Source organism: Parus major, chromosome 20 (genome assembly GCF_001522545.3).
Source record: "Parus major isolate Abel chromosome 20, Parus_major1.1, whole genome shotgun sequence".
NCBI lineage: Eukaryota > Metazoa > Chordata > Aves > Passeriformes > Paridae > Parus > Parus major.
The window spans coordinates 7,744,268-7,768,194 of record NC_031788.1 but is presented as its reverse complement, the minus strand read 5'-3'; the positions used below and the strand labels follow the sequence as shown (position 1 = coordinate 7,768,194).

Below are 23,927 nucleotides of genomic sequence, written 5' to 3'. Positions count from 1 at the left end.
TTTAATTACATCCTTTTTTTGGGGCCTATATTCAGGACTGTACCAGAATTTGGAACCTGCAATACTATTAAAAAAAGGTGTTTGTATTTGTGACAAATTCCCAAGATTGTTTGCATTTTTGATATTCATGGTCCCATGAGGCTGAGAGGATAACAAAACCCAAAACCCACTGGGACAAGAGGAAGAACCAATGACATGAACAAATTACATGAACAACCAAGAGTGAGAAGCTGCCCAGTCTTACCTGTGCACCTGCACCACTTCTCCTCATCTCATCCAGGAATTGCATCTTTAAAATGACTCTGGGCTCCATACGAGGAGGAAATGGAAGCCCAGTAATGATGACTCCTCGTCCATTTATGTCTGCAAAGTCCAGTCCTTCACTGGCCTGCAGGGAAAGAGTTTTCCATCATCAATGGGGTTTGAAGTGACACTTCAGAGCAATTCCAAAGTTGTTGTTTTTCTCCATTCAATTAATTCCCTGGCCAAGAGTAGTTTATCAATAGTTTCAACAAGATTTTTTTTTTTCTTTTATTACCAGGAGTTTAAACTTAGCATTTTCCTCTGCCAAAGCAAGGCTCAGCCAACCCTGTTAATGGCTGTCCTGCTCCTGGATAAGAACAGCTGTATTGAGAGAGTGTCAACACTTTTGTTTAAACCTTTCACACCCCGAGCTGTTGACAAGAACAACAACATAGCAAACCTTCTCTGACAGTAAAAATTAACAGAATCATTGCTAAGCAATAACAGAAAGCCATCAGATTCACCAGACTATAGTGCCATGTTCAGCAGCTGTGCTGTTGACATTCCATCAAGTATTTATCACTCATGTCCCTTGTACACATTCACTGTGCTGGAAAATCACTTTGTGAAATTAATGAAGCAGAACAGACTAAAAAAATTAAGGAAAAAAAAGAGCTGTTCAGTTTTTCAGCTGAATCAGTTCTCCAAATCTTAGCAATGAGACTTGAGAGAGCTATGTGTTTTCTTCACTTCAACAGCCTCCTTGGAGACTGGGACCAAAGTTTCAAAAGAAGTTGGATCTTCTCCTGGTACACAGTAAACAGCAGCAAAAAGACTCTAAGTGTAATTTCACAAATATTTCCACTGATAAACATAAGTCCATTTACCAGTACTGGAAGATGTAAAGGAAAGGCCATCAAATGTGGCCAGAGAACATCAAGTTAATGAAGCAAGCGTTTCAAAGCTAAGTGTTATGTTTGGTTTGCAGCAGTGTTGTTTTAACTTGTTTCATTACAGTTCTCCAGAAGAGCTGTTCTCATTTAATGGGTTATGTTTTCAGTGAGCAGCCAACATGAAATGCAAGTATGATGCTCATCCACTTCAGAGAAATCAAAATGTGTCCCTTTAATAAAAACAGCAGTACATCACACAGAAATGTGACCTAATTTTGAAGACGTTTCAGAGCACTTGTTTTTTTCCCCACATACACTTACAGTCAAATAACAGAAATGCATTGAAATCGAAAATGAAGGTTTTTTTCTGTAAATTATACAATCTGATCTCAGATGAAACAAATACTCAGTTACCTTACCTTGCCCCGACACACTGCCAAAAATGCAGCTCCATTGGACTTAGGACAGGTGACTTTATCATAGTAGGCATCAATAACCTAAAATATAAACAAGTTTAAGAAGATGAAAGGTGTTATCCTGTACTAACTAAATTTGACTTGTACGCTAAGATATAAATTGTGATTAATTTGGCTTAGTTTAATTGTCTTTACTTTTAATTAACTGCAAATGTGAGAAGCCAATTTCTTAGTAAAATCCTTATACCACTGTGAAATCCAGAACACATCTGGGTAAGCACAAAAAAATTCAGATACTTCTGATGAGAAGATGGACCATCCTGTGTTTCCACAGATCCTTAAGTAAAAGAGGCAAAACAGGAAAGCAATTTTCAGATATTAATTATTCTAAGAAGCAAACAGAATATAAATAAATATACTATAAATAATCAGGATTACACTGCACAATTCTCTAACATCCAAAGCAGGATAAGCTGGGAGGAAAAGTCCTGCAGAACGTTCACAAATGCTGACTACTGAAATGACAGCTTTCCACCAGCTCAATTACTCAGCACTTGTGTGTGTTAGCTGCTGTTACATCACCAGATTTATCTGAAGACTGAACCCTGCATGGCCAGACAAGAGAGAAAAGGAAGGATGCACAGGAAAACTACACTTGAAAGAAGCATTCAGAATTTTACTTTCACCCAAGGCCAAAAATTGGGGTATTTCACACCCAAACAGAGAAGGTCATTAAACATAGAAACAGTTTCTGAAAATTATAGAGGTATGTAATGCAAATAATCAACCTCTGAAAAGCTTCCTTTGTTCTTGGGCTCCACAAACATTGGCTTCACTTCCTCTATTCTTTTGGCAAAATCATGCTCCTGTTAGAGAGAGAAGGAGCAGGTCAGAACACCAAGTGAGCTCACACCACAAGAACAGAAACACTCAGAAATGGTCACTACACTTCCCCACCACAGCCTGTTCCTCTCTTGCCAAACACAGGAAGAGATGGAAGCAGGAATGGGCAACCCTCTGAGAACACCAACAGTGATTCCTTGCAGCTGGTGCACCTCAGACAGAACCTCATCTCAGATGGGAGAGTTCCAGCACTCACCTCCCAGTGCTGCTCCACAGCTTAAAACCTCTGACCCTGCCTTTTCAAGGAGCATTTAAACCACAACTGTTCTAGCAAATCTCACCAGGGACATCCAGCTCATGAGCACAGAAGTACCAGAAGTTACAGCTGCAATGGTTACAAACTAAAAATGAAGGAGAAATGCTCATATTGGGATATTTTCCAAGTGTTGAAACAGAGCAATTCTAATTCAGAGGCTTAATAAAAAAAGGTCTGATGAACTAAATAAAATGTGACATCAGATGGAATAATATGTTCAGATTCTTTTGTGTTTGGTTTCTAGAGCACCACATTTCAGTATATTGTGATCAAAATAAAAGAAGCCTTACTTGAGATTTTACTTTGTAGATTTTATAATTTACTTATTAACAAAGAATTTTTCACAGAATCCCAGTATGTTTTGAGTTGGTTTAACAATGATCTAGTTCCAACCCCCTGCCATGAGCAGTGACATCTTCCACTAGAAGGTTTTTAATTAATGTGGTTAAATGGAATAACTCAAGCTGCCTGATGGATGTGACCAAACCACCTAACAAAGGCAGAGCAATGAACATACTCTCCAATATTCCAGGCTCTTATCCATGACAGGATACGATGGGAAGAACACCAACAGCCCATGTGGCACAACTCGCACAAGGTTACCTGCAGTGAGGTAAGACAAGGGTGTAGATGAGGGCATTTTCATCCTGGAGAACATAGATTGCAGAAGAAAAAACACCATAGCCTCCTTCCAAAATACTTTCTACTTTCCTGACACAAATGATTGTGTATTAGAAGTTGTTTTATTTCTTAAAAGAATTTGATCATCTTGTCTAAGTGTAAGCTTTAACACAGAAGCCAAACTAGCTTTCATTTCTCCTCCACATCCTTCAAGCATTTCTAGATTTAACAGATTCTTTTCAGCCATGTTAGCCAAGCCACACAAATGCTCCTCTTTTATTCTGTCCATATGTGTTATGACTTTGCAATTCTATTATATTTATAAAAAAATTACCACAATAAATGCTGACTTCAGGCAGGCTTGACACAAATATCACACATATTTGTGATATTAAAATATCAGAAAAAACTGCACTGATTTCCTGTGATCCTCAATTGCTCTGCTCATCCTTGGCTGCATCATCTCTGGCTATCGATTTCCTAGTTTGAGCCACATTCAAATCACATTTTTGAACCAACACAAACTCCTGACAATAAAAATGAAGTCCAGACTTGGAAATATGAAGCCAGGGACTCAATTTTGTGTGCTATGACAGAAGCCAGCTGGTTGAGCAAGCAGAAACACAGAAAACCAGACAGCAGTGAGAGATGCACTGCAATCCTTTACCTTCCTCTTGCTCCATCTTCTTTAGCATTGCCCTTTCTGAATTTCCAAAAATCCTGGGCATTAACCCATTTCTGAAATCCACACACTTCACTTACCAATTGTTTTCCCCAGAGAAGATAAATAATCCTCTGAAAACCTAAAAAGAAGAGAAACCAAATGCCACCGTTGCATTTCCTTTTCTATGTTTTTCAGCCACGCTGACTTCCATTGATGTTCATCTAAAATAGCATTTCCAGACTCCCAGCTGCTCTCCCTCCTATGGCAAGCACCAACACCAAGGGCAAGAATTAGTAGTACCTTGACTACATTTTACTAATACTGTGAAATATTCTTACTGATAGCTCTGAGGATGATCTAAGCTTCGGTACCTCAAAGTGCGCAGGTAGAAATGAGCGCCCATGTGAGTAACAACACACGTGAAAGTTCTACCAGAAAAGTCTGCCAAGCCTGACTAATATTACAACAATTTAAAATAGTAATTGATGCATTAGGTGTGGTGTTGTTACAGGGCAAGTTTGGTTACTATGGTTATTATCCAGTAAATCACTTTCCTTTGGCTGAAGGAAGTCCTGCTCTCCAATGAGCCATATTTATGTTCTTCCAGACCTGACTGAAACATCCCCTGTTCTCTCATGCCTTTATGTTCCTTTTTTTTTAGTACCCTGTAGTTTTGTGTACTGTTTTCCCAGAAAATTTATATATGCAGGGAAAAAACCTAACATATGTACCTTTCTAAGACCTACAAATGCCAGTATCAACACAGAGATGTTGTCAAAACAGAGTGAACAACTGTGAATCCCTTTCCCTCAAAAATTCCCCATGTTCTAAAGCCTTGGAGGGGTGGAATCTCCAACCCTCCTTCTTTAAAAGACAGTATCTTCAACAGAAATACACTGAAATGGCACATTAAAACTTCTGAAAATAAGAAATCCAATCTGAGGGTTTTCCAGATTACAACTTCTCTGTAAAAATCCATTACAATTGCTGAGTCCCCTTCCAGTTCTATGGAACATTTGACCTTTTCTGGCAGCAGAAGCACTGGCAACTCTGAACAACAGATAGACAGAGGCAAAGTGATGGAAGACCAGATGAGCAAGAAAAATGATGATGTAAAGAGCTTGACAAATATTTGGACATGTTTTCCTTAAGTAAGCAACTCAGAGGTGAAACAGAGGCTGGGCATGGTGACAAGCTTTAAATATAAAAATAATTATTACAAAGGCTGGTCCTGTTTCAAGTCAATTAAGCCGTCAGCAAAAAACATTTTGGATGGGGTTCAGTGCAGCTCCTGGGGGATGGCAGTGGGTGCAGGTCCCAGCTGAGGCTGGTCAGGGCCATCAAGGACTATCAGTGCCTTGGTACCTGATCCCTTCCAGACCTCCAGCTCTAAATTTTCAGCAGGAGTTGTTAAAGGATGGTGTTCTACAGCATTTATTTAAAAAACCACTAGAGATCCCTTATTTAACTAGCATACTCCCTGTTAACAGAACCCAAAAAGTTGGAACCCAAAACTTCAAAGCAGGATTCCACATGGAAGTTCACTACCTTCTTTCATAGGTGGAAGTAAGCACAGTTCCATCAGGTCCCTTTGGAATGATCCCAACCCAGAGCTGGTGTTTATCAATTACATGAGGATTCTCCAGGCACACAGGAAAAGGGCTGGAGAAAAAAAAAAAAAAGAAGATCCCAGTCATACCCATGATGTGATTCCCTACCAGTTCCAGAACCATAGAATCATAGAATGGGGTTTGGTTGGAAGAAACCTTAAAGCTCATCTCATTCCATCCTTCTGCCAGTGGACAGGGACACCTCCCAGTATCCCGGGTTGCTCCAAGCCCCATCCAGCTTGGCCTTGTGCACTTCCAGGGATGGGGCAGCCACAGCTTCTCTGGGCAAACAGAACTCTTTAAAATCCTGAGCTAACACCTAAATCCATAAGAATAGATTGTGCATTTTTCAGGAATGGCAGTGGTCCCACATCCAGGTACTCACATCTGCATTTCCATTGTAAATGATGAGAGGGGGGAGAGTGTCCCACTGGTGAGGATGATTGTCCTGACTCCCTGTCGAACGAGCTCGTGCATGCTGTAGCCAGGGCTGAAACACCAATAGCTTAAAGTCTTCCCTGCATTAAATAAAGAGGAAATATTAAGAAGTCAGTCAAAGTGGAAAAACTAGACTATGACCAGCATATGGCACACTGTACCTGAACTTCTGAGAGTAAACCAGACAGCATCCAAAGTTAAAATTCCAGATGTATGTTATGTCCTGCTTTGGTTCTTCCCAGATTAAATGACTTTTAATTAAAACATCACTGCTCCCTTGTAATCTATTATGAAAGTATGTCCAGCCTTGCACTTGCTTGAAAAAAGAAACACTTTTCTATGAGGAATTTTCTATATATCAATATAGGCTATAAATCCTTCACCTAAACTTCCCTCTTTCACCACAGTCAACTCCCAAACATTTCAATTTCTGCTCAAATCTTTTGTGGGATGTGGTGACACACACACACATATATATATACACACACATACACACGTATTTTAGTGTGTGACTCTGAAAGTATGTAAATTATCAACTGAAAGAATATTAAGAAAAATTTAAAAATTGCATCAGCCATTTCTTTCATTGCTCAGCTCAAGCTTGGTGAAAACTGCATCAGCTTCTCAGAGACACAGGCACAAAGGAATGAAAACAATATCCATGTCAAGAACAAGAGCAGCCAAATAAAACATCAGATTTTGTTTTTGATCCTGTTTTACATGATTAGTTTCAGTGATAAAAATAAATACCTCTAATCCAAGTATCATGTGGATTTCTTTTAAATTTACACACACCAAGCAAAGCCTTCATTTCCAAAAGAAAAAGCTGACATTTTCAGGAAATCCCCATTAATATCTGCCCAGTGAGTCACTTACTGCTTAGAATTACAAGTGAACATTTACTCTCAGCTGAAGTTTTACCCTTCCATCTCATCCAGACAAACACATCCAGACAATGCCCAAATTCTAGAAGATTCACATTCCAAAATTCAGCGAATTCTGTATCCTTCTAACTCACACTAACAATTGGTGCAAATTAGTATGCATTTGTGTATGGACAGGCCAGTGAGCATCTACAGACAAGAACAAAGTCACTCAGCCAGGAACCCAAGAAATCCCAGCACAAAACCAAACTGGGCTGATATGGGATGGCCTGGAAAAGGACACCAGCCCCCCATGTCTGCTCCTCCAGTGCTCAGCTGGAAACACATTTCTGTAACCCAGCATGAACAACTGCCAGGCACCAGTTCCCAGTTCCTGGACAAGTTGGGACTGCTGTACATTTTTAGTCTGGTGTGCAGCAATTATGTCTTTAAGCTTAACGACAATAAATTTTCAAGGTCCCATTCACCAGCAGGAAGTGTTGGGCATGAAACAAAGCTGATCTCTGCAGCAGCTTTTTCCATTCCTGGTACAAGGAGAGCTAATGCAAGGAGAAATGGTTTGCTAATAGTTTACAACATGATGATTTACAGCCATGAATAAAAGCATTTTAACTTAATGCTAAACTGCAGCAGTCCAATATTACTGACAAACAGCATCTGTTCCCAGATGACTCAGGCACGAATCTCATCAGCTATTCCAAGCTATGCCCCTTCTCCTCAACAATTACTTTGTAGAGAATGATGTTTGAGTGGATAATTTCCACAAAATCCCTGGAAAACAGCTGTTCTTAAATGCTTGAATTATTTCTATACCATTTGCTGTATCACCACAGGAAACCAGAGACTCGATCTATTATGTCTGGCCTCTGCTAGGCTTAGGTAAAGCACAAGTCTCAGCATACTCAGGTGTGTTACACAGGTACTTGCAAATACTGTTTTTATTTGAAAAACAAATATATCAGAATCCATCTACTGAATCACAGAATTCTCCCACTGCTTTGTATTTCTGTGTGTAAATCCTCCAAATTGTGCAATTAACCTAAAAGTGTTTGTATTAGCCTCTTCCTGCACCCATCCTTAACCAAATTTACTCAGAATCATTCCTGTATCTTAAAACTTCAATTGAGCAATATCTCAGGAAAACAACATTTGCAGATTACCAAACTGCACTAACTTTGTGGAAACATTTAAGGGGATATTATGTGCAAAACCAGTAAATTCTTGTAAATTCATTCTTTGAAAAATGTTACTTTTGTCCTTAAAAGAAGGACTTCCATGAAACAGATACTTACACACTCATGAGCACTTAACTGAGTAATTAAGTAGATAGTTATGAGGCAAACTATTTACAAGAATCTCTGAAGAGTACTTTGTTAAGAAGGCTTAGGTGAAGGGATCTGCATCTGTCTTCTCTAACTGAAAATATTTTGTTTTCAACTTAATTATTAAAAAAAAACATTAAAAAATCAGAAAGAATGAATGTTTCAGTCCAATGAAGCCAAGCTTGTTGTTGCTTTATAGGAGTATCAAGATTAGCCTTTGATTCAGAAGCCAAGTTTCTTTTCTTCTAAATATATGGTTTTGAAGAATTGTTATATTGAGGTAATTCCAGATGCTGGGTTCTGCAGAGCATAAGGAACTAAACAGGTGGGAAGAGAGACACAAGGAGAGGGAGAAATCCCAGTTGAACTGGAAAGTAAAGTTGAAGCTTCAACGATCAAGAACTGACAAGACATCCTGAAGAATTTAGAAAGTTGTTCAAAGTCGGAAGTTTCGCAAAGCAGGTCATCCCAGAAAAGGAAAATGTACCCCAAGGCATGGCATCTTCTGCCTGAGAATTCACATGATCTGGACAAGATCTCTGGCACATCCCATGAACTTTCCTTACAGAGCTCCAAAATGAGCCAACAAACTGTTAACACCTGCACAATGTAAATCATTTCAACAGAGAATGAGAACTTTCATGGAATTTACTCTTATATCACCTCTGACATACATTTTTGGCATAGTAACTGAACCCCTTCTTGCCCAGGGCAGTTACAGCCTCACTCAACAGCAATTTTGTGTCTAACTCAACACAGTTGTACAGAGAAAACCAGCTGGTAAGATGAGAACAGAACATGTCATGAGCCTCAGTATCAGCCTGAGGGTTGGAGAAGAGCTCCCCATTCTTGGCTGCTCTGAAGATTTTCTCTATGCAAATACAAAAAAACAATTCCATAAGGGAGATGATTTCCTTTCACCAGAATCATTGCCCTAAAAGAACTCCAGCAGTGCACAAAACACCAATGGTACAAGAAATTTTTATATTGAGATGGCAGGTGTCACCTCCCCTATAGAAATAAGAGTGAAAAACTTGTCCCCAGCTCGTTGTATCCACATTGGAGCTGCACTTGTTTGCTCCTATTTGAATCAGAAAGGAGCAGTAGAGGAGTTTTCAATCCAGCTTTTGCATGAACCTCCCCAAGAGCTGTCCTGTACCTTGTTTTTTTGAAGATGATGAATTCCAGAGATCTGTCCTTTGTTTCTTTTTTTGATTACCATTATCCACGTGAATATGTACCTGAAGGAAAGTAACAAACGTTTCTAGCAATGGCTGCAAAAACAAACTTGCACCTCATCCCTCAAAAAAACCTGGCCCACATAAAGAGTAATTAATGCAATCAGTGTCACTTTTATAGTTACTAAGATTATAGAATTTCCTGTCTCTTTTCTGTTTAGCTTCCAGTGTTTCATAACTAAGGAGGAAAAAAGTGCATCAGCATCCAACCAGTCATTTTTGAGTCAGATGATGGGAGCAGTTTTTCAAAGGCTGACCTAAGCAGAGACCCAGAACCCAATTATTTGGGTGTTTCCACCAGCATAACCCACACAGATTAAACGTAGAACACTATTGTGGTGGAAAGATTTGCTTCATTTGGCAACAAAAATAGTATCAAGTCTTAATGTCTTAATTTAGAAAAATACCTTCCTAAAATTCATCATAACAACACATCTCATAAATTCCAAACTTTAAACAAATTAAAACAATTTCAGGGAGGTGGGTCAGAGGTTCTATTGCATTTGCTTAGCACTGGGCTAAACTAAAAACACATTATTGGAAGAACATGTCAATTCTTGCTTAATATCCAATATTAAAATTCTCTGAAATTCCCATTTGCTCCACTTTCATAATTTAATTTACAACCCCCTTAAAAAGTGTGTTTCTCTTAAGAATCTAAATTAAATACAGTTCCTTTGGTGGGGTTTTTTGGGGGGCTTTTGGGGTTTTTTTGTTTGGTTGGTTTTTGTTTTTTGGGGTTTTTTTTTGTTGTGACTTTTTTCTCCCTGTAATCAACATCATTTGCTGTACTATTCACATCCTCCCAAGTCTTAGATACACAAAGCACAGACATAAGATGCCGTGAGGAAAAACAAAGCCTCCCACACCTTGTAATATTTAGATATTGCCTGACGTGGCAGGAATCCTGTTGTGACTCCTTCTGGGGGATCGATGCTGAACACTGTCTGGAAAATGGAGGGAAACAGAATCACAGCATTATTTAGGTTGGAAATTACCTCCAAGATCGTTGAGTTCAACCTGTGACTGATCCCCACCTTGTCACCCATCCCAGGGCATGGAGTGCCACGTCCAGCTGTACCTCAAACACCTCCAGGGATGGGAACTCCAGCACCTCCCTGGGCAGCCCCTTCCAATGCCTGACAACCCCTTCCATGAAGAAATTCTTCCTGATGTCCAACCTGAACCTCCCCTGGCACAGCATGAGGTTATTTCCTCTTGTCCTGTCCCTTGTTCTCTGGGAACAGAGCCTGACCCCCACCTGGCTGTCCCCTCCTGTCAGGGACTTGTGAGGGTGTGAGGGTCCCCCCTGAGCCTCCTTTTCTCCAGGCTGAGCCCCCCCAGCTCCCTCAGCCTCTCCTGGTGCTCCAGGCCCTTCCCCAGCTCTGCTCCCTTCCCTGGACACGCTCCAGCCCCTCTCCTTGTCATGAGGAGCTCAGGGCTGGACACAGAACTCGAGGTGAGGCCTCACCACTGCCCAGCACAGAGGGACAATCCCTGCTCCTGCTGGCCACATTATTTTTGACACATACATCCTTTTAATTTTTGCTTTCAGTAAAACCCCTAATGCATCTTTGCACTGAGAAGTGTCTCCACAAAAGTTACTGCTGTGATAATTATTCTTGTTATCAAGACAGAGAACCTTCAATAAACATGGTTCTTCTGGGCAATTCCTGCTACCCTCATGGAGCTCTCATTGTTCTAAAAACTACAAGCCAGTATCTAAATATACCCAAACTATACAAATGACAGCATTATTATTCACACTGTTCATGTCTCTGGCTGTGGATAAACAAACACTCTTAAGAGATCAGCCACAACCAAGCAGAGAACAACCTTTTGAGTTCCTTCAGTTTAAAATTTCATCTGTGGTCCCTATGCTAATAACACTCTGCTTAGAAAAACAAGTTGTAATCATATCTAGCTGTCCACATATTAAATTAAAAGCTTCTATCAGAGTTATAATTTTCTCCCCTTTTCTGTATGGGATGTCTCATGACTACAGATGATGCTCTTTCAAACATAAAGCATCCCAGTGCAACTTCAATGAAAACAGCTGTGGTTCTCAAATATTTACAACTCTGTTAATTTTTCTAAACAAAATTTCTTCAGACATTGATAGGAATTACCCAAGCTCATAAGAGTATCATCTAGTCACAAGATGTTCCCCAGCAATAAAAAAAAAAAAAGCACAATTCCTGGAAATATTTACTTCTGAAAAATAGCCAAATATATGGTGTACCAAAGAGATTTTAAGTAAGTGTTATTTGAAAAAGAAGAAAAGAATTCCTATTAATTAAAACAAGCTGGTAATAAATTAAGACTCAGAGACAAGGCTCTGCAAGAAGCAAACACTGTTTACCCAAAAAAAAACTCTGTCCTGTACCACCTATCTCAAGATGGCAAACTATCCCCTGGCAGATCCTTTGCAGTCACTCCCCAGGTGCATAACCTCAGCACAGAAAAGGGATCTGAGCTTTCTTCTCCAAATTCAAATCTCCTTTTATCTGTCCACAGCCCAAAAGCACACACAGACAATTATTCCCAGTCTTGGACAACAATCCTCTGGAATCAGGGGACCTGGTTTCTACTTGTGAATTTTCTCATCTCTCAGCTTTGAAACCCAGAGGAAAGTAATTTAAATTAGGCTCACCTGACCTTCTCTCAAAACAGCAACATCTCCCAGTACAAACCATTTGGTACCAGTGCACACAAATCACTACTCTGTACTGGAACACACACAAAGGTTATGTTTAACCACTGCTAGAAAAATGAAATCCTGGGTATGCCACTGGGAATGCACCCTCACAAACACCCATGCATTGAGAGTTCAGTGCTGCAAACCTGCCAGGACCACTCAAAACACACCCAGGTAACTTCTCTTTATCATACAGGTCTGCAAAGTTTGAATGTATTTTTTATTTTCACTTTTAGACAGGGTGTTAATCTCTGGTGCCCTTTTGCACACATAAATTGGACAGACCACTGGCCCACTGCATCTCTGAATTTTATGGGGCTTGAGATTTTCACAATCAAAGCTTTGGAAGTGCACAAAAGGGAGATGATTGACAGCATTATGTGGATACCCACAAGTGTTACATTCATTTCCTATGGAACTGGAAAGATTTTTGTTTTAGACATCTCATAAGTTAGTCATTAAATGAAAAAAAAACATCATTAAATTATCTGTTGCTTGCTTTTTTCCTTAGCCTATCTTGTTATTTCATGAGATGATCTCATATTCCCAAACACTGCTGCAAACAAGTCCAATGACCCAGCTCCACCTGGTGGATGCTAAGCCCAGACAGAATTTAAATCCTGCATCTCCAAAAATGGATAGAACTACAAAAGAACAACCTGGGTAAAAATCAGATTAATCCACCCCACCAGGCAGCAGCTTTCTCCTCAAAAATTATAAACTTGCACAAGTGTACATCCCAACAACGATAAAATTGATCCAATATCTTTCCACATCTTTTAAACCAACTCTTCTGTCCTTCAGATATTTATAGAAGCAGCATTAAATATTTACCTGGATAATATCTGAGACCTTATGCAATCCAGATGTATTGATAAATATCCCAGTACCTGCAGAAAGCAGCACAAGATTACTCTTGAAACACAAATACACATCCTCTTGTGTACAGCCACACCTTATCTGAACAGCTCAACACTTTGAACATAGCTTAAAAATATTCTCAGAAACAAATAATTTATTTCAAGTTTTTCATCATTATTCAAGATGCCAAGAGAAATACAAAACTGGCATTCCATGTCTGACACACTGGGAAGCTGTCACCCCAGAAAATTACCCCAGAAAATTACATATACTTCTTAAAGCTCCTCTGCATTAAAAAAGGGAAAGGAGCTAATTAAAGCAGCAATTAGAGGAGCAGTTAAAATAACATACAAAATACACTGATGGTGGGAATTTTGCAGCAGAAATGATGTACCTGTCAGGCCAGAATGCACATGGCCTAAAAGGAGAAAGGTGCTGGGCAAAGAAATAAGGAAGGGTGGATGTGTCATCCAAGGATGTCCTTGCAGAACTGACAGTCTGTATTCTACACTCTTCAATGCTTTTCTGAAGAGTCTGCTGGTAAGAGCTAAATCATTTTCTTAACACATGTAGAACTTGAAAAATTTCCTTTACAGAAGAGCAATTTAAGAACAAGATGCTGACAGACATTAGAACAGAAGCTTGTTAAATCAATAAAAAAAAAAAACCCAGGACCAAGGAAGAAGTCCAAACACTAAAAGTACCATCAGCAAAATGACAGCAAGCTTCACACCACAATCCACATGGTTTTGGAGAAAAATAGTGTCTGTGCAAAAATCCTCCATGTGGATGGATGGACCCAAACATGGCTACACACTCATCTTTTGACACAAGGTGGTTCTCAGCATTATTTCAGTTACATGAACAGACATAAAACATGTTTCCCATCAGAGGACCTTCCAAATCTTAGTAAAATCACACTAGTCCTTAAGGTCAGATTTTAGCTTATAGAAGCTTTATCATTTGATTGTTCTCACTAAAACCAATTTCCATTTATTTACTTACACTAAAGAGGAAAGTCTGAGTAAAACAGCTAAAAAGTTCATGCACTTACGGCCTGAAAGAAACTGTAAAATCTGCTCCAGTGACTCCAAGAGGGAGGATTTTGTCTGCAAAGTTATTTGGGCCTCTGCAAACAGATCAAAGATGAAGCTGCAATTTACAAAGAAAAAGCAGAAATGGGTAAACACTGTAAATAATCAAACAGGTAAAAATAATGTGACTCTTTCAGAACAATTTCACCATCAAGTAGCAAAACATGTTTGTCTCCATGAGAAATAATACTTTACAAGAATAAAAGTCATTACTTGCTTATAAAGACAGTGCACAATACTGCCATGGCAGAAAGCACACAGACCATGTCATTCCCTTTTTCCATCAATCCTCTCCAACATATAATCCATTACTAATTTAGAAGCAGATTGCCATGCAATTTCCATGACTTTTTTACCACATACAACAGGCACCAGTTTAGAAACAGGTTTCCAGAGCTCAGAGGTACCTTAGAGACATCACTGCAGCATTGGTACCTCTGCTTAAATCATGACACAAAATTGAAAGAAGCACAGAAAGCAGCTTCTTCCACCTCAGGAAACCCAAACAGAGAATTTTCCACTCTTGACACACTAAAAAAGGGAGTTCCTCCAAAAATAATGAACACTACAGATAGGGGATTCAAGGAAAATCAAAACCTTGAATAAATACTATTCTCAAAAACTATAACCACAACAGCTCACCCAGTTACAATTTGCTGTACTTTTTAACATTTAAACACATTAATGAGAAGAAATTTACCTTCCCTCTTTGGTAACTCCACTGCCATTTGCTGGCAGCTCCACTGCATCAATAGCACTTTCAAGCTGAAGAAGAATTTCTTTAGGAAAATTAAGAGGAAAAAAGTCAGGGTGCACAGAAAGTAACATCTGGGACACATCTAAGTCTCTTTTTCAAAAGTACTTTATTACAAAAGCTGTTACAAAAGAGAACAGCCCAGCTGTTCTCTCAACTCCGTAAAAAAACTAAAATGATGAAAACCAATTTCCTGGATATCAATTTTAAATATTCATATTCAACTCTTAAAAACTTCCATGACCTCAATTCTTAGATGAAGCTGAAGTCAGCAGCTAAATGTTAAATTCCTCCTTACTGACAGGGAAAGTTGTTCTTGGAAATGCTTTGTATACATGAGATATCTCAAGCTCCTGCTGTTAACTTCAGGTAGCACCATGTTCTGACAGCAGTGATGCAACTGATGCAATTCCAACACACTGACAAGATTAGAAAACATGGGAACTTCTAAAAAAGAAGGAAAGGACACATTCATCTGCCAAAACTCTCTTCTTGGGAAAAAACTGACTAAACATTCCAAAAAGTTCATGGGAAAAGTCAAACAACTTAACATCTCAGTTGTAAGTAATGTATATGGCAATGCTACATGAGCTTGATTTATAATTGCTGACCTTTTGAAACTATTTCAACAGAAAAAAATAAACTTACTCTTGATCTTTGCTATATCTTCTAGTTCCATGTTCAGTCCTGTTAAAAAAAGTAAGGATTTCAAAGAGGTTGTTTCACACCTATTTGATTCCCAGTTTCTTTATGCCTTTCCAGAAATTATGGCAATGAAGGTTAGAATTGTGTGCATGGAAAGTTATTTTTTTGTGTTCTCTTTCATAACCCCTCATGTCACATTGGTTTGATCAGATCTTCCAGTGTCTGAAAACGATTAGAAATTAACAATTTATTTACTAATGAGAGTGCAAATTTCCCAGAAACTTTCCCTAAAAGCTATTTTCCAGCTCTTGGTAGTGGCACTTTATAATCCCAGAGAAACAATGATGTGTCACTATCAACACACCTGAACTGGCAAACTCCATGTTGAATTCAGCATTGATTTCATTCTGTTGAACCACTTTGGCTTGTTCCTCCAGGACAACATTTATTGCATCCATTGCTGAAGCCAAATCATAAGGAGTCAAGTCAAAAGAAGAGGACTCCTCACACAATTTCTCCTAAAATATAAGGAATGGAAGAATTATTCTGACCATTCTGTGTGCTGCTTGTTCAGGCAGTTTCAGACATGATGAAGTCCAGACAATCAGGATTGATTTCATTTCTGATCTCCAGCTCAGGCCAGAGGACATCTTTTAAACACCTGAAGACTTTGGCTACTAGTAAACATCATTCTTTCTGAAATGTAGAACAGGTTTTACCTCTTCCCCATTATCAACATTCTAGAGAGTACAGACACTAACTGTCTGATGTTCAAGCAGGAAATTTTTTTTACTTAGAAAATTGGTTTGTTCTTCAAAAAAGCTATTTCTATACTTTCTCTTTAAAAGGTAGTAATGGTTTAAACACTCAGGATTAGTAAGTTTGACAAAACTGTCTCTTAATTTGAAAATTAAATCACACACTGCTTTGCCAGAAATTTTCATTCACAAAAAGAATCATTTTCCCTAAGGAATGATGATAAATAATAAGGCCTAGCCTACACAAATATTTGACTGCAATAGCTATGAAGAAATAAATTATAAGAAAAAGAAATGCTGAGCAAGCTGCATGTGTAAACAATCCAATCAGAAAGAAATTAATTTTATTTCAGGGTAATCACTAAATTTCCACATATTAACCTAGAACAGATAGCACCATCAGAAAACTATTGCAAAACAAGAAGCTGTTCTGGCTAATTTCTGCATGCAGGCATCATTTGCATTTCTTGCACACTACAAAGGGGGGGAAAAAAAATCTAAATCCCAAACAACTGTGACAGGATTTCCACACATTTCTTCAGCAGAAAGAGAGAGGTTCTGATGAAAGGAGCAAATCCTGGATGCAGCTATGCAAGTCACTCCAGTGATGCTGAGCAGAGCCGGGTGGCTGTTTACTGAAAGGACACCAGGCACTCAGACAACAAACCACAGCTGTTCAGCAGAAATCCCACTGGGAGACTGTGGCTTCATGTGGCAGAGAAAGGGACATATTTCAAATGTTCCTTTGCATTTCATCATTTAGGAAAAGAGCTGCAGTTTCAAGCCAGCTAAAAGGAAGAACTCATAAAACAGCATTATTTATTTTTTCTTGCTTTCCTCTATGAGTGAGGACTTGGAAATATTGCAAGAGTCCTGTCAACATCTACTGCACTTGGGAGAGCTGATGCAGCTGAGCTTCAAGAATGGATCTTTCATGATTCCTTACACAGTGTTTTCTCAGAAGTCTCCAAGAAAAGAAACACCTCATAAATCTGGAGATGTACCCTTTAGAAAGAAACCATCACTTTCTAAAGAAATCAGCAGTGTAAAAGGATTTAAATTAAGCTACAAAATTTAACTGTAACAGAAACAAGAAGTGTTCATGATAATGATGAGTACAGATTTTACAAGCTGTCTGTAATAGGACAGGGCCTGTTTTACTCTTTGGATGCAGATTAAAAAATGGTAACAGACCAGAACAACTCACCACATTGTGAGCTTCATCGAGTATCACCACAGTCCCCTTCAGGTCCAAGTTGTGTGATTTCCTACTCTAAAGACAAAATCAGAGCAAGGAAATGGGAAAAAAGGCCACTGAGAAATACGGATTTGATTGGCTGAGAAAGTGGATGATGATATATTTTTGGGTTTTTAAGTATTTGAAAGTTGGGTTGTTTTTCTCCTATGAGAAAACAGCAAGCAATGGCTGTGACTGCCCACTACAGAAACCACAGAAACACTTTCTCTAGAAATGAAGGTGCTAAAATGTATCATGTAAATGTTCACAGAGGTTACAATTTGTAATAAAGAAAAAAAAACCCTAGGTGTGCCATATTGGGATTAGTTTAACTAATTTGAGAAAGTTTAACTATTAATTTGAGTCATTTTTGGCAATAGATATCTGGGAGAAGTGGGATGTAAAGCAGAGGATTTGTCTTGTATTTACAATTTTATACATGTGCTGTCTTTGATTAGTTTTGAATCATACATAATGCCTCCACTTGCATGGCATCACTCTCCACTGTTTATCCACTAAAAGCCAACATAAGACAAACAGAAGAAAAATTATATTTAAAAGCAAAGTAACATTTTACCTTTGCGTCTAGTAAATAGTTGTAAGGCATAAAAATAATGTCTGCTTGCTGCTTCAGGCTTCGAGAGAGATAATAAGGACAAGCTCTGTTTAAAAAAAAAAAAAAGAGTACAGACTATAATACTTGCAGAAATATTAAGAAAGTATTCAATATTCATGTACTATGATACACAAATGGATTAATAAAAGTGAACAGAGAAACAATTTTCATTATTTTTCACAAGTCAGGGAGGAAGGTCAGAGGGGATCACTCACCTGTGCTTGTTTCCATTTTTAACTAAGTCTTCAATATCCATGATTGATTCAATCAGTTCTTTCTCTGTACTCTTTTCTGTAAAAGATTACATTAAAACCACCAGATCAGGTAAAGGCATCACACAAAGATTTGTTGTTACCCTAATCATCAAACTCATCCACTAGTATTTCATTCTTGAAAGACAGTAACAGAGAAACATACAGGTGGATTCTGCCACCTCTTACAGACCTCTCCACCTGCCTAGCAAATCCCTCCCTCCCCAAAAAACAGGGCTTTGCTTCCAGGGGAAGTTAAGGTGAGCCACACTCACCTTCCACATTGTTATAGAAATGACAAGCACGAGCCATCACCTTCATTCGGCACATGTAGATCTGGAAAACAAAGCCTATTTCAGCCCAGAGCAGCACAGCTTGTCAGGCACTGAAAGCAGGTTAAGGAGTGAAATCAGTTCTAACACCAGCTAATTAATAAATGCTAATCACAGTTCTTCAGCTTTAAAATCACATGTCCTGCTCACCTTGCAAATTAAGCCCTTCTTTTGCAGCACAGAACACTCATGTGCTTAGAGAAAAATGTGTTATATTTTACCATTAATACTTTTTTAAACAGTAATCTTTGATATTGTAAAAATAGCAGCTAAATCAATAACTGAAGCAATATTTTGAAATTATTATTGCTCTTGACAAACACATAAATAGCAGATCAGAAAGCAAACTACAAATTATTAACTATCATGTTCAACACAGTGACATTTCTCTGGATAGAAAATGTCACCAGAGACTCAGAATTACATTTTGCACTCACAAAACTGGAAACTAAACATTCCTAAAAACACATTTACAACTCCTGTGCTTCCCTGCAGCCACTTGTAGTTAAACAATGTCAGAGTGAAGAATGACACAGAAATGACACAAAAGCCTCCATGTTCTCCCTGAACATCCTCTCCAGGCTCTGATCTCACCTGCATGTGGTTGCCCTCCTGTCTCTTCACTTCAGGATTGATGCAGAGCTGCTCCCTGGATCCCAGCACACAAATCTTTGGCCTGGATACACAAAATAGACATTAAAAACCAAGCAAGAAAGAACAGAGTTGTACATCTTTAGATTCAATACATCAAAACTTTAATATTCAGGAGAAACAGATGAGCACAAAGCAGGGGTCAGAGTCAGAACAAGTCCATTAGTCTGTCTGTAACTGCTGGGTGTGTTACTGGACTTTGAGGCACTGCATCTCTGCTGGCAGCAGTAGGTGTTAATAAGCAGCAGCAGCTCCCAGCAAGCAGCAATTTACACCATCCACCACAAAATGTGGGTTCTGTTATGACAGCTCAGCCCAGTCAGCTGGGGCCTGTCATCCATTAGAAGCTTTTCCCAGCTGGTTGTGATGTTCAGAGCAAGGTTAGGACAGAACTGATTCACTGCAAGTATTCACCATGGTTTGGGATTTTTTGCCTATTACAAGGTTGTGTATTTCCATGAGCTACATAAACAAATGACTACACCTGTCCAAAGAGCTCAGCCACATGCTGGCATGTGAAGAGCTGAAAACTCTGACAGGCACTGTACAAAAAACCCACAAAGTTCTTAATAGGTGTACATCAGCCAGAAAAGTTCCACTTGGTAATGGCTTCCTGTTGCCTAAAAAAATATGCCCCCAGAAAAATATTAAGAGGGAAAAATTTAAAAATGTAATTTTATAAGCTAATATGTCAAGTAAAAAACCAAAACCAGACTAAATTCAGAAAATTCTGTGACTGAAGGAGGGAAGAGAAGCTGTGAAGCATTAAAATAAACCAAACCCATCAACAAGGAAAGGTTCTAAACATTCACATTAAAGGAACTACATCTCTCTGGATATCATCTTTTATGCATTCATCCACAGAAGTTCAAACAATGACTACACCAGAGGGGTTTCTCTACCTTTTCTTTGAATAAGGACACTACCCTAAATCATACTCACCTGTACACCGTGTTCTTTAGCTCATTAATGACCTGTGTGAGCTGGGAGTGAGTCCTGGAGGCATAAATTATTTTAGGAATGTCAGTGTAATAAGCTGCCAAAAACAAGAGAAAAAAAAGCAGAAAGACATTATAAGCATAGAAAGGAGAACCAGGGATATTCTTAGCCTTCTTCCCCAGCTGGTACTATGGTAACAGTTTGCCTTGTAGAGACAGCAGGAAATGCTGTCATCTAATTATTCACATACATAGAATGAGCTAAATGAGTTTCTAAGAAACTAAAGAACTAAATGAGCTCTAAGAAAAGTTCAAACTACAGAAAACACCCTGAAAATGTATAAAATGGTGAAACTGTGCTTCACCTGCTCAGCAATAGCTCTGTAACTTTTATAATTGCATATTTATTATAAGAAATAGATAAAAGCACATGCTGGCTCACACCCCTGAGTGCAGAGGTGGTGGTACTCACTTGGGACATCTCCATCTGTGGCAGCAGTGCCCCAGGAGGACAAAGGTCTGTCAGGAAAGAGCTCCACCCCATTCATGCGCTGCGCGATTTTCCGGGCTGAGATGGTGTCCTTGAAGTGCTCCCGCCAGGCCAGGGTGGAACACAGCAGGCACAGGGTCTTCCCCGTGCCTGTGGGGCTCTCCAAAATACCATTTACCTTCTTTGTTGGAGAGAAATCAAAGAGGGATTTAGGGGTTCAGTAGGACAGGTCTTGGTGCAGTACTGACCATCCCCTGCCAAGGAGCAAACACCGGCTGGCAGCATCACCAAGGAACATCCACACATGAGGTCTGATCAACCTGTAGAACTCTCTAATTAATTTAATGAGGCTCAATCAAAAACCCAGAGCCAGCCATCACATTTATTTAGCACAGGAATTCAATTCTTCACTGTTAGAGCCATTGGAGTGTGTCGCATTTCAGCATAAAATAGATGAAAATATGAGAAGTTATGGAAAAAAACCAGCCCAGAAAGTGGCTCCCAGATAACAGAGTGCTGGTTTACTTTAGGATTAAGGTTTTCTCCCATGTAAGTTTAGGCAGAGAACTTTACACCTTGTCCTACAGGTACAGTTTTTAAGTGTGTGGCAATACTAAAAATGGTAAAAAAGCAGCAGTGAGCTCAAGTGTATGAAAGGAATTTCTATCATGAGTTCACTGAGTTCAGTGAGAGGAGGCACCAAGCAGGCACTGTGATACAGAGCAATGCAGAGCCAGGTGGAAAGCCAAAGTTTCCACAATAAGCTTGTTTGGAACCTCAAGAGAACAGGGAACATGAAGATGTGTCCAGGAAAAAAAAAAAATAAAACTACTGTGAAAAAAGCATTTTATTATTTTGACATTCATTCAGTAAAATTATCCTCTCACACAGCAAATGAAAATTATACAAATAGTCCAAATATTAACAAGACAACCAAATCCTTCCTATGAGGAAGAGACAACTGGGATTGTTCAGCCTGGAGAACAGAAGGCTCCAAGGTGACCTAACTGGGGCCTTCCAGTTTCTGAAGGGGGCTACAAGAAACATGGAAAGGGACTTTTTACAAGGACAGGACAAGGAAGAATGGATTCCTACTGACAGAGAGTAGGTTTATGTTAGACATTAGAAAGTAATTCTTCCCAGGGAGAGCAGTGAGGCCCTGGCACAGGGGGCCCAGAGAAGCTGTGGCTGCCCCATCCCTGGAAGTGTCCAAATCCAGGTTGGATGAAGCTTGGAGCAACCTGGGATAGTGGAAGGTGTCCCTGCCCATGGCAGGAGGTGGGAACAAAGTGAGCTTTAAGTTCCCTTCCAAATATAACCATCCACGATTCTGTAATTCTGTGGAACCCCAGAGAGCCAAGGACAGACTGAATGAATACAAGCACTACTTTCTCAGCCTTTCTTCCTTTTCCCACTTTAGGCAGAAACATCACATCTATATTTCTACTGACTGTCACCTGCCAGCTGCAATTTTAATTACCACAGAGTAAAATAAAAATACAATTAAAAGATCAGAGAATATTTAGAAAGACAGCATACAAAGCACATAAAGAAAACTTGAATTGTGACAATATCTTCTTAGAGAAATCATTTTGTACCATTAGAAATGATACACAGATGACACTCACGCACCTTTTGCAGGCATTCCAGCACCTTGGCCATGTAGGCTTCCTGGCATGGGTAGGGCTGGAAGGGGAAATCCACCGTGATCCCGTTCAGAGTGATCCTGGGCATGGTTCACCCCCTGAGGTGCCTGCAAGGAAGGGCAGAATGTGATGACCCTGCTGTTGCAGTGATATCGTGCCATGATAGGGCTGGAAGAGACCTGAAAGTTCACCTCATTCAACCCCTGCCATGGGCAGGGACACCTTCTGCAATCCCAGGTTGCTCCAAGCCCCATCCAACCTGGCTTTGGACACCTCCAGGGCTGGGGCAGCCACAGCTTCTCTGGGCAGCCTGTGCCAGGGTCTGCCCATCCTCACAGGGATGAGTTTCTTCCTAATATCGCATCTAACCCTGCCCTCTGTCAGGCTGAAGCCATTCCCCTTTGTCCTGTCACTACAGACCCAAATAAGAGGTTCCCTCCATCTTTCTTGTCGGCCCCTTCAGGAACTGGGAGGAGCAATTCGGTCACACGGCTTCGGGCCGGTACCAGGGGCTCCGCAGGAGGCTCACGGTCACTCAGGATCCGCTCCCACTCCCGTACTCCCGGGCCGGGCCGCACCGCCCGCTCCAGCCCCCGTTCCCGGGGTCCCAGATCCCTGCGCTGCAGGGTCCCCGCGTTCCCGGGGTCCCAGATCCCTGTGCTGCGGGGTCCCCGCGTTCCCGGGGTCCCAGATCCCTGTGCTCCGGGGTTCCCCCGTTCCCGTGCTCAATGCTGCCGTGTCCCCGTGTCCCGGCGGGCCCGCACCTCCCGCTGCGCCGTTCGGAATCCCCGCGCCGCTGTCACGTGCCACACCAACGCGTTCAGCGCGTCACTTCCGGCGCGCTCTCGCGAGAGCAGCGGCGTTGCCCCGGTAACGGGCGGGGAAGGCGGCGGCCATGGCGGGCCCGGGCCGGGAGGAGCCCGGCGGAGCCAGGGCCGGAGTGTCGGGGAGCGAGTGGGGCTGGGAGCTGATGGCGTCTCATGAGGGGCCCCGGGCAGGAGCGGTGCGAGCCCGGTGGGGTTTGAGCGCTGCCGGGTCTGAGGGAAGCGGGTTCCGCTCACCCAGACAGGCTCGGGTGGTTCATCCAGAGGGTTCTGCAGCCGCTTCCCCCGGGGCGGAGGCCGAGGTTCGGCCCCGGAGAGGCGGAATATCGGCTGTTCGCTCGCCAAAAGCTGCATTTCCAAAGCCTCCCAGCCCTGTAGGGCTCCCCCGCGCCAGGGCCGCCCGGGAATGGCGTTTCTCCCCTTTTGAGCGGCTCCGGAGCGTGTGATAAGCGATGCCCTTGGCCAGAGCTTGTCTCCAGAGCCCTGCTGTGCTTTGTGCTGGGCTCGGCCACCCTTGGGCGGTGCTGCACGCAGGAGAGGGCACAGCACGGCAGGATTCTTTGTGAAACCCTCGGCGTTTGAGGTGGGAGGGTTCTGTGGCTTTATGTTGAGCCTGTAGCTCCTGCGTTAGGAACGGTAATGAA

The 23,927-nt window shown here is 40.7% G+C and overlaps 1 protein-coding gene across 14 annotated transcripts in view; it reads right to left on the bottom strand.

Moving 5' to 3' along the window:
* Window positions 1-23,283, bottom strand: part of RTEL1 (regulator of telomere elongation helicase 1) — a 44,979-nt gene extending 21,696 nt beyond the window's left edge. For 7 of the 14 annotated variants that reach the window (XM_015647147.2, XM_015647153.2, XM_033519026.1 and 4 more), the window contains exons 1-24: window positions 23,224-23,283; window positions 22,446-22,566; window positions 20,796-20,994; window positions 20,328-20,421; window positions 19,329-19,410; window positions 18,678-18,738; window positions 18,367-18,442; window positions 18,113-18,197; window positions 17,506-17,571; window positions 15,905-16,058; window positions 15,544-15,582; window positions 14,842-14,920; window positions 14,102-14,199; window positions 13,442-13,594; window positions 13,021-13,076; window positions 10,358-10,435; window positions 9,410-9,491; window positions 5,992-6,124; window positions 5,545-5,658; window positions 4,095-4,135; window positions 3,229-3,314; window positions 2,341-2,418; window positions 1,556-1,633; window positions 245-388 (exon numbers count right to left, since the gene is read on the bottom strand). In XM_015647147.2, the coding sequence (XP_015502633.1) occupies window positions 245-388; window positions 1,556-1,633; window positions 2,341-2,418; window positions 3,229-3,314; window positions 4,095-4,135; window positions 5,545-5,658; window positions 5,992-6,124; window positions 9,410-9,491; window positions 10,358-10,435; window positions 13,021-13,076; window positions 13,442-13,594; window positions 14,102-14,199; window positions 14,842-14,920; window positions 15,544-15,582; window positions 15,905-16,058; window positions 17,506-17,571; window positions 18,113-18,197; window positions 18,367-18,442; window positions 18,678-18,738; window positions 19,329-19,410; window positions 20,328-20,421; window positions 20,796-20,994; window positions 22,446-22,547 (2,178 nt within the window). In that variant the 5' untranslated portion in view covers window positions 22,548-22,566; window positions 23,224-23,283. Of the gene's footprint in view, window positions 1-244; window positions 389-1,555; window positions 1,634-2,340; window positions 2,419-3,228; window positions 3,315-4,094; window positions 4,136-5,544; window positions 5,659-5,991; window positions 6,125-9,409; window positions 9,492-10,357; window positions 10,436-13,020; window positions 13,077-13,441; window positions 13,595-14,101; window positions 14,200-14,841; window positions 14,921-15,543; window positions 15,583-15,904; window positions 16,059-17,505; window positions 17,572-18,112; window positions 18,198-18,366; window positions 18,443-18,677; window positions 18,739-19,328; window positions 19,411-20,327; window positions 20,422-20,795; window positions 20,995-22,445; window positions 22,567-22,650; window positions 22,690-22,879 lie in introns of those variants that run through there. The other 7 variants (XM_015647152.3, XM_033519022.1, XM_015647148.3 and 4 more) reach the window with 7 other exon arrangements.
* Between the last annotated feature and the right edge of the window lie 644 nt (window positions 23,284-23,927).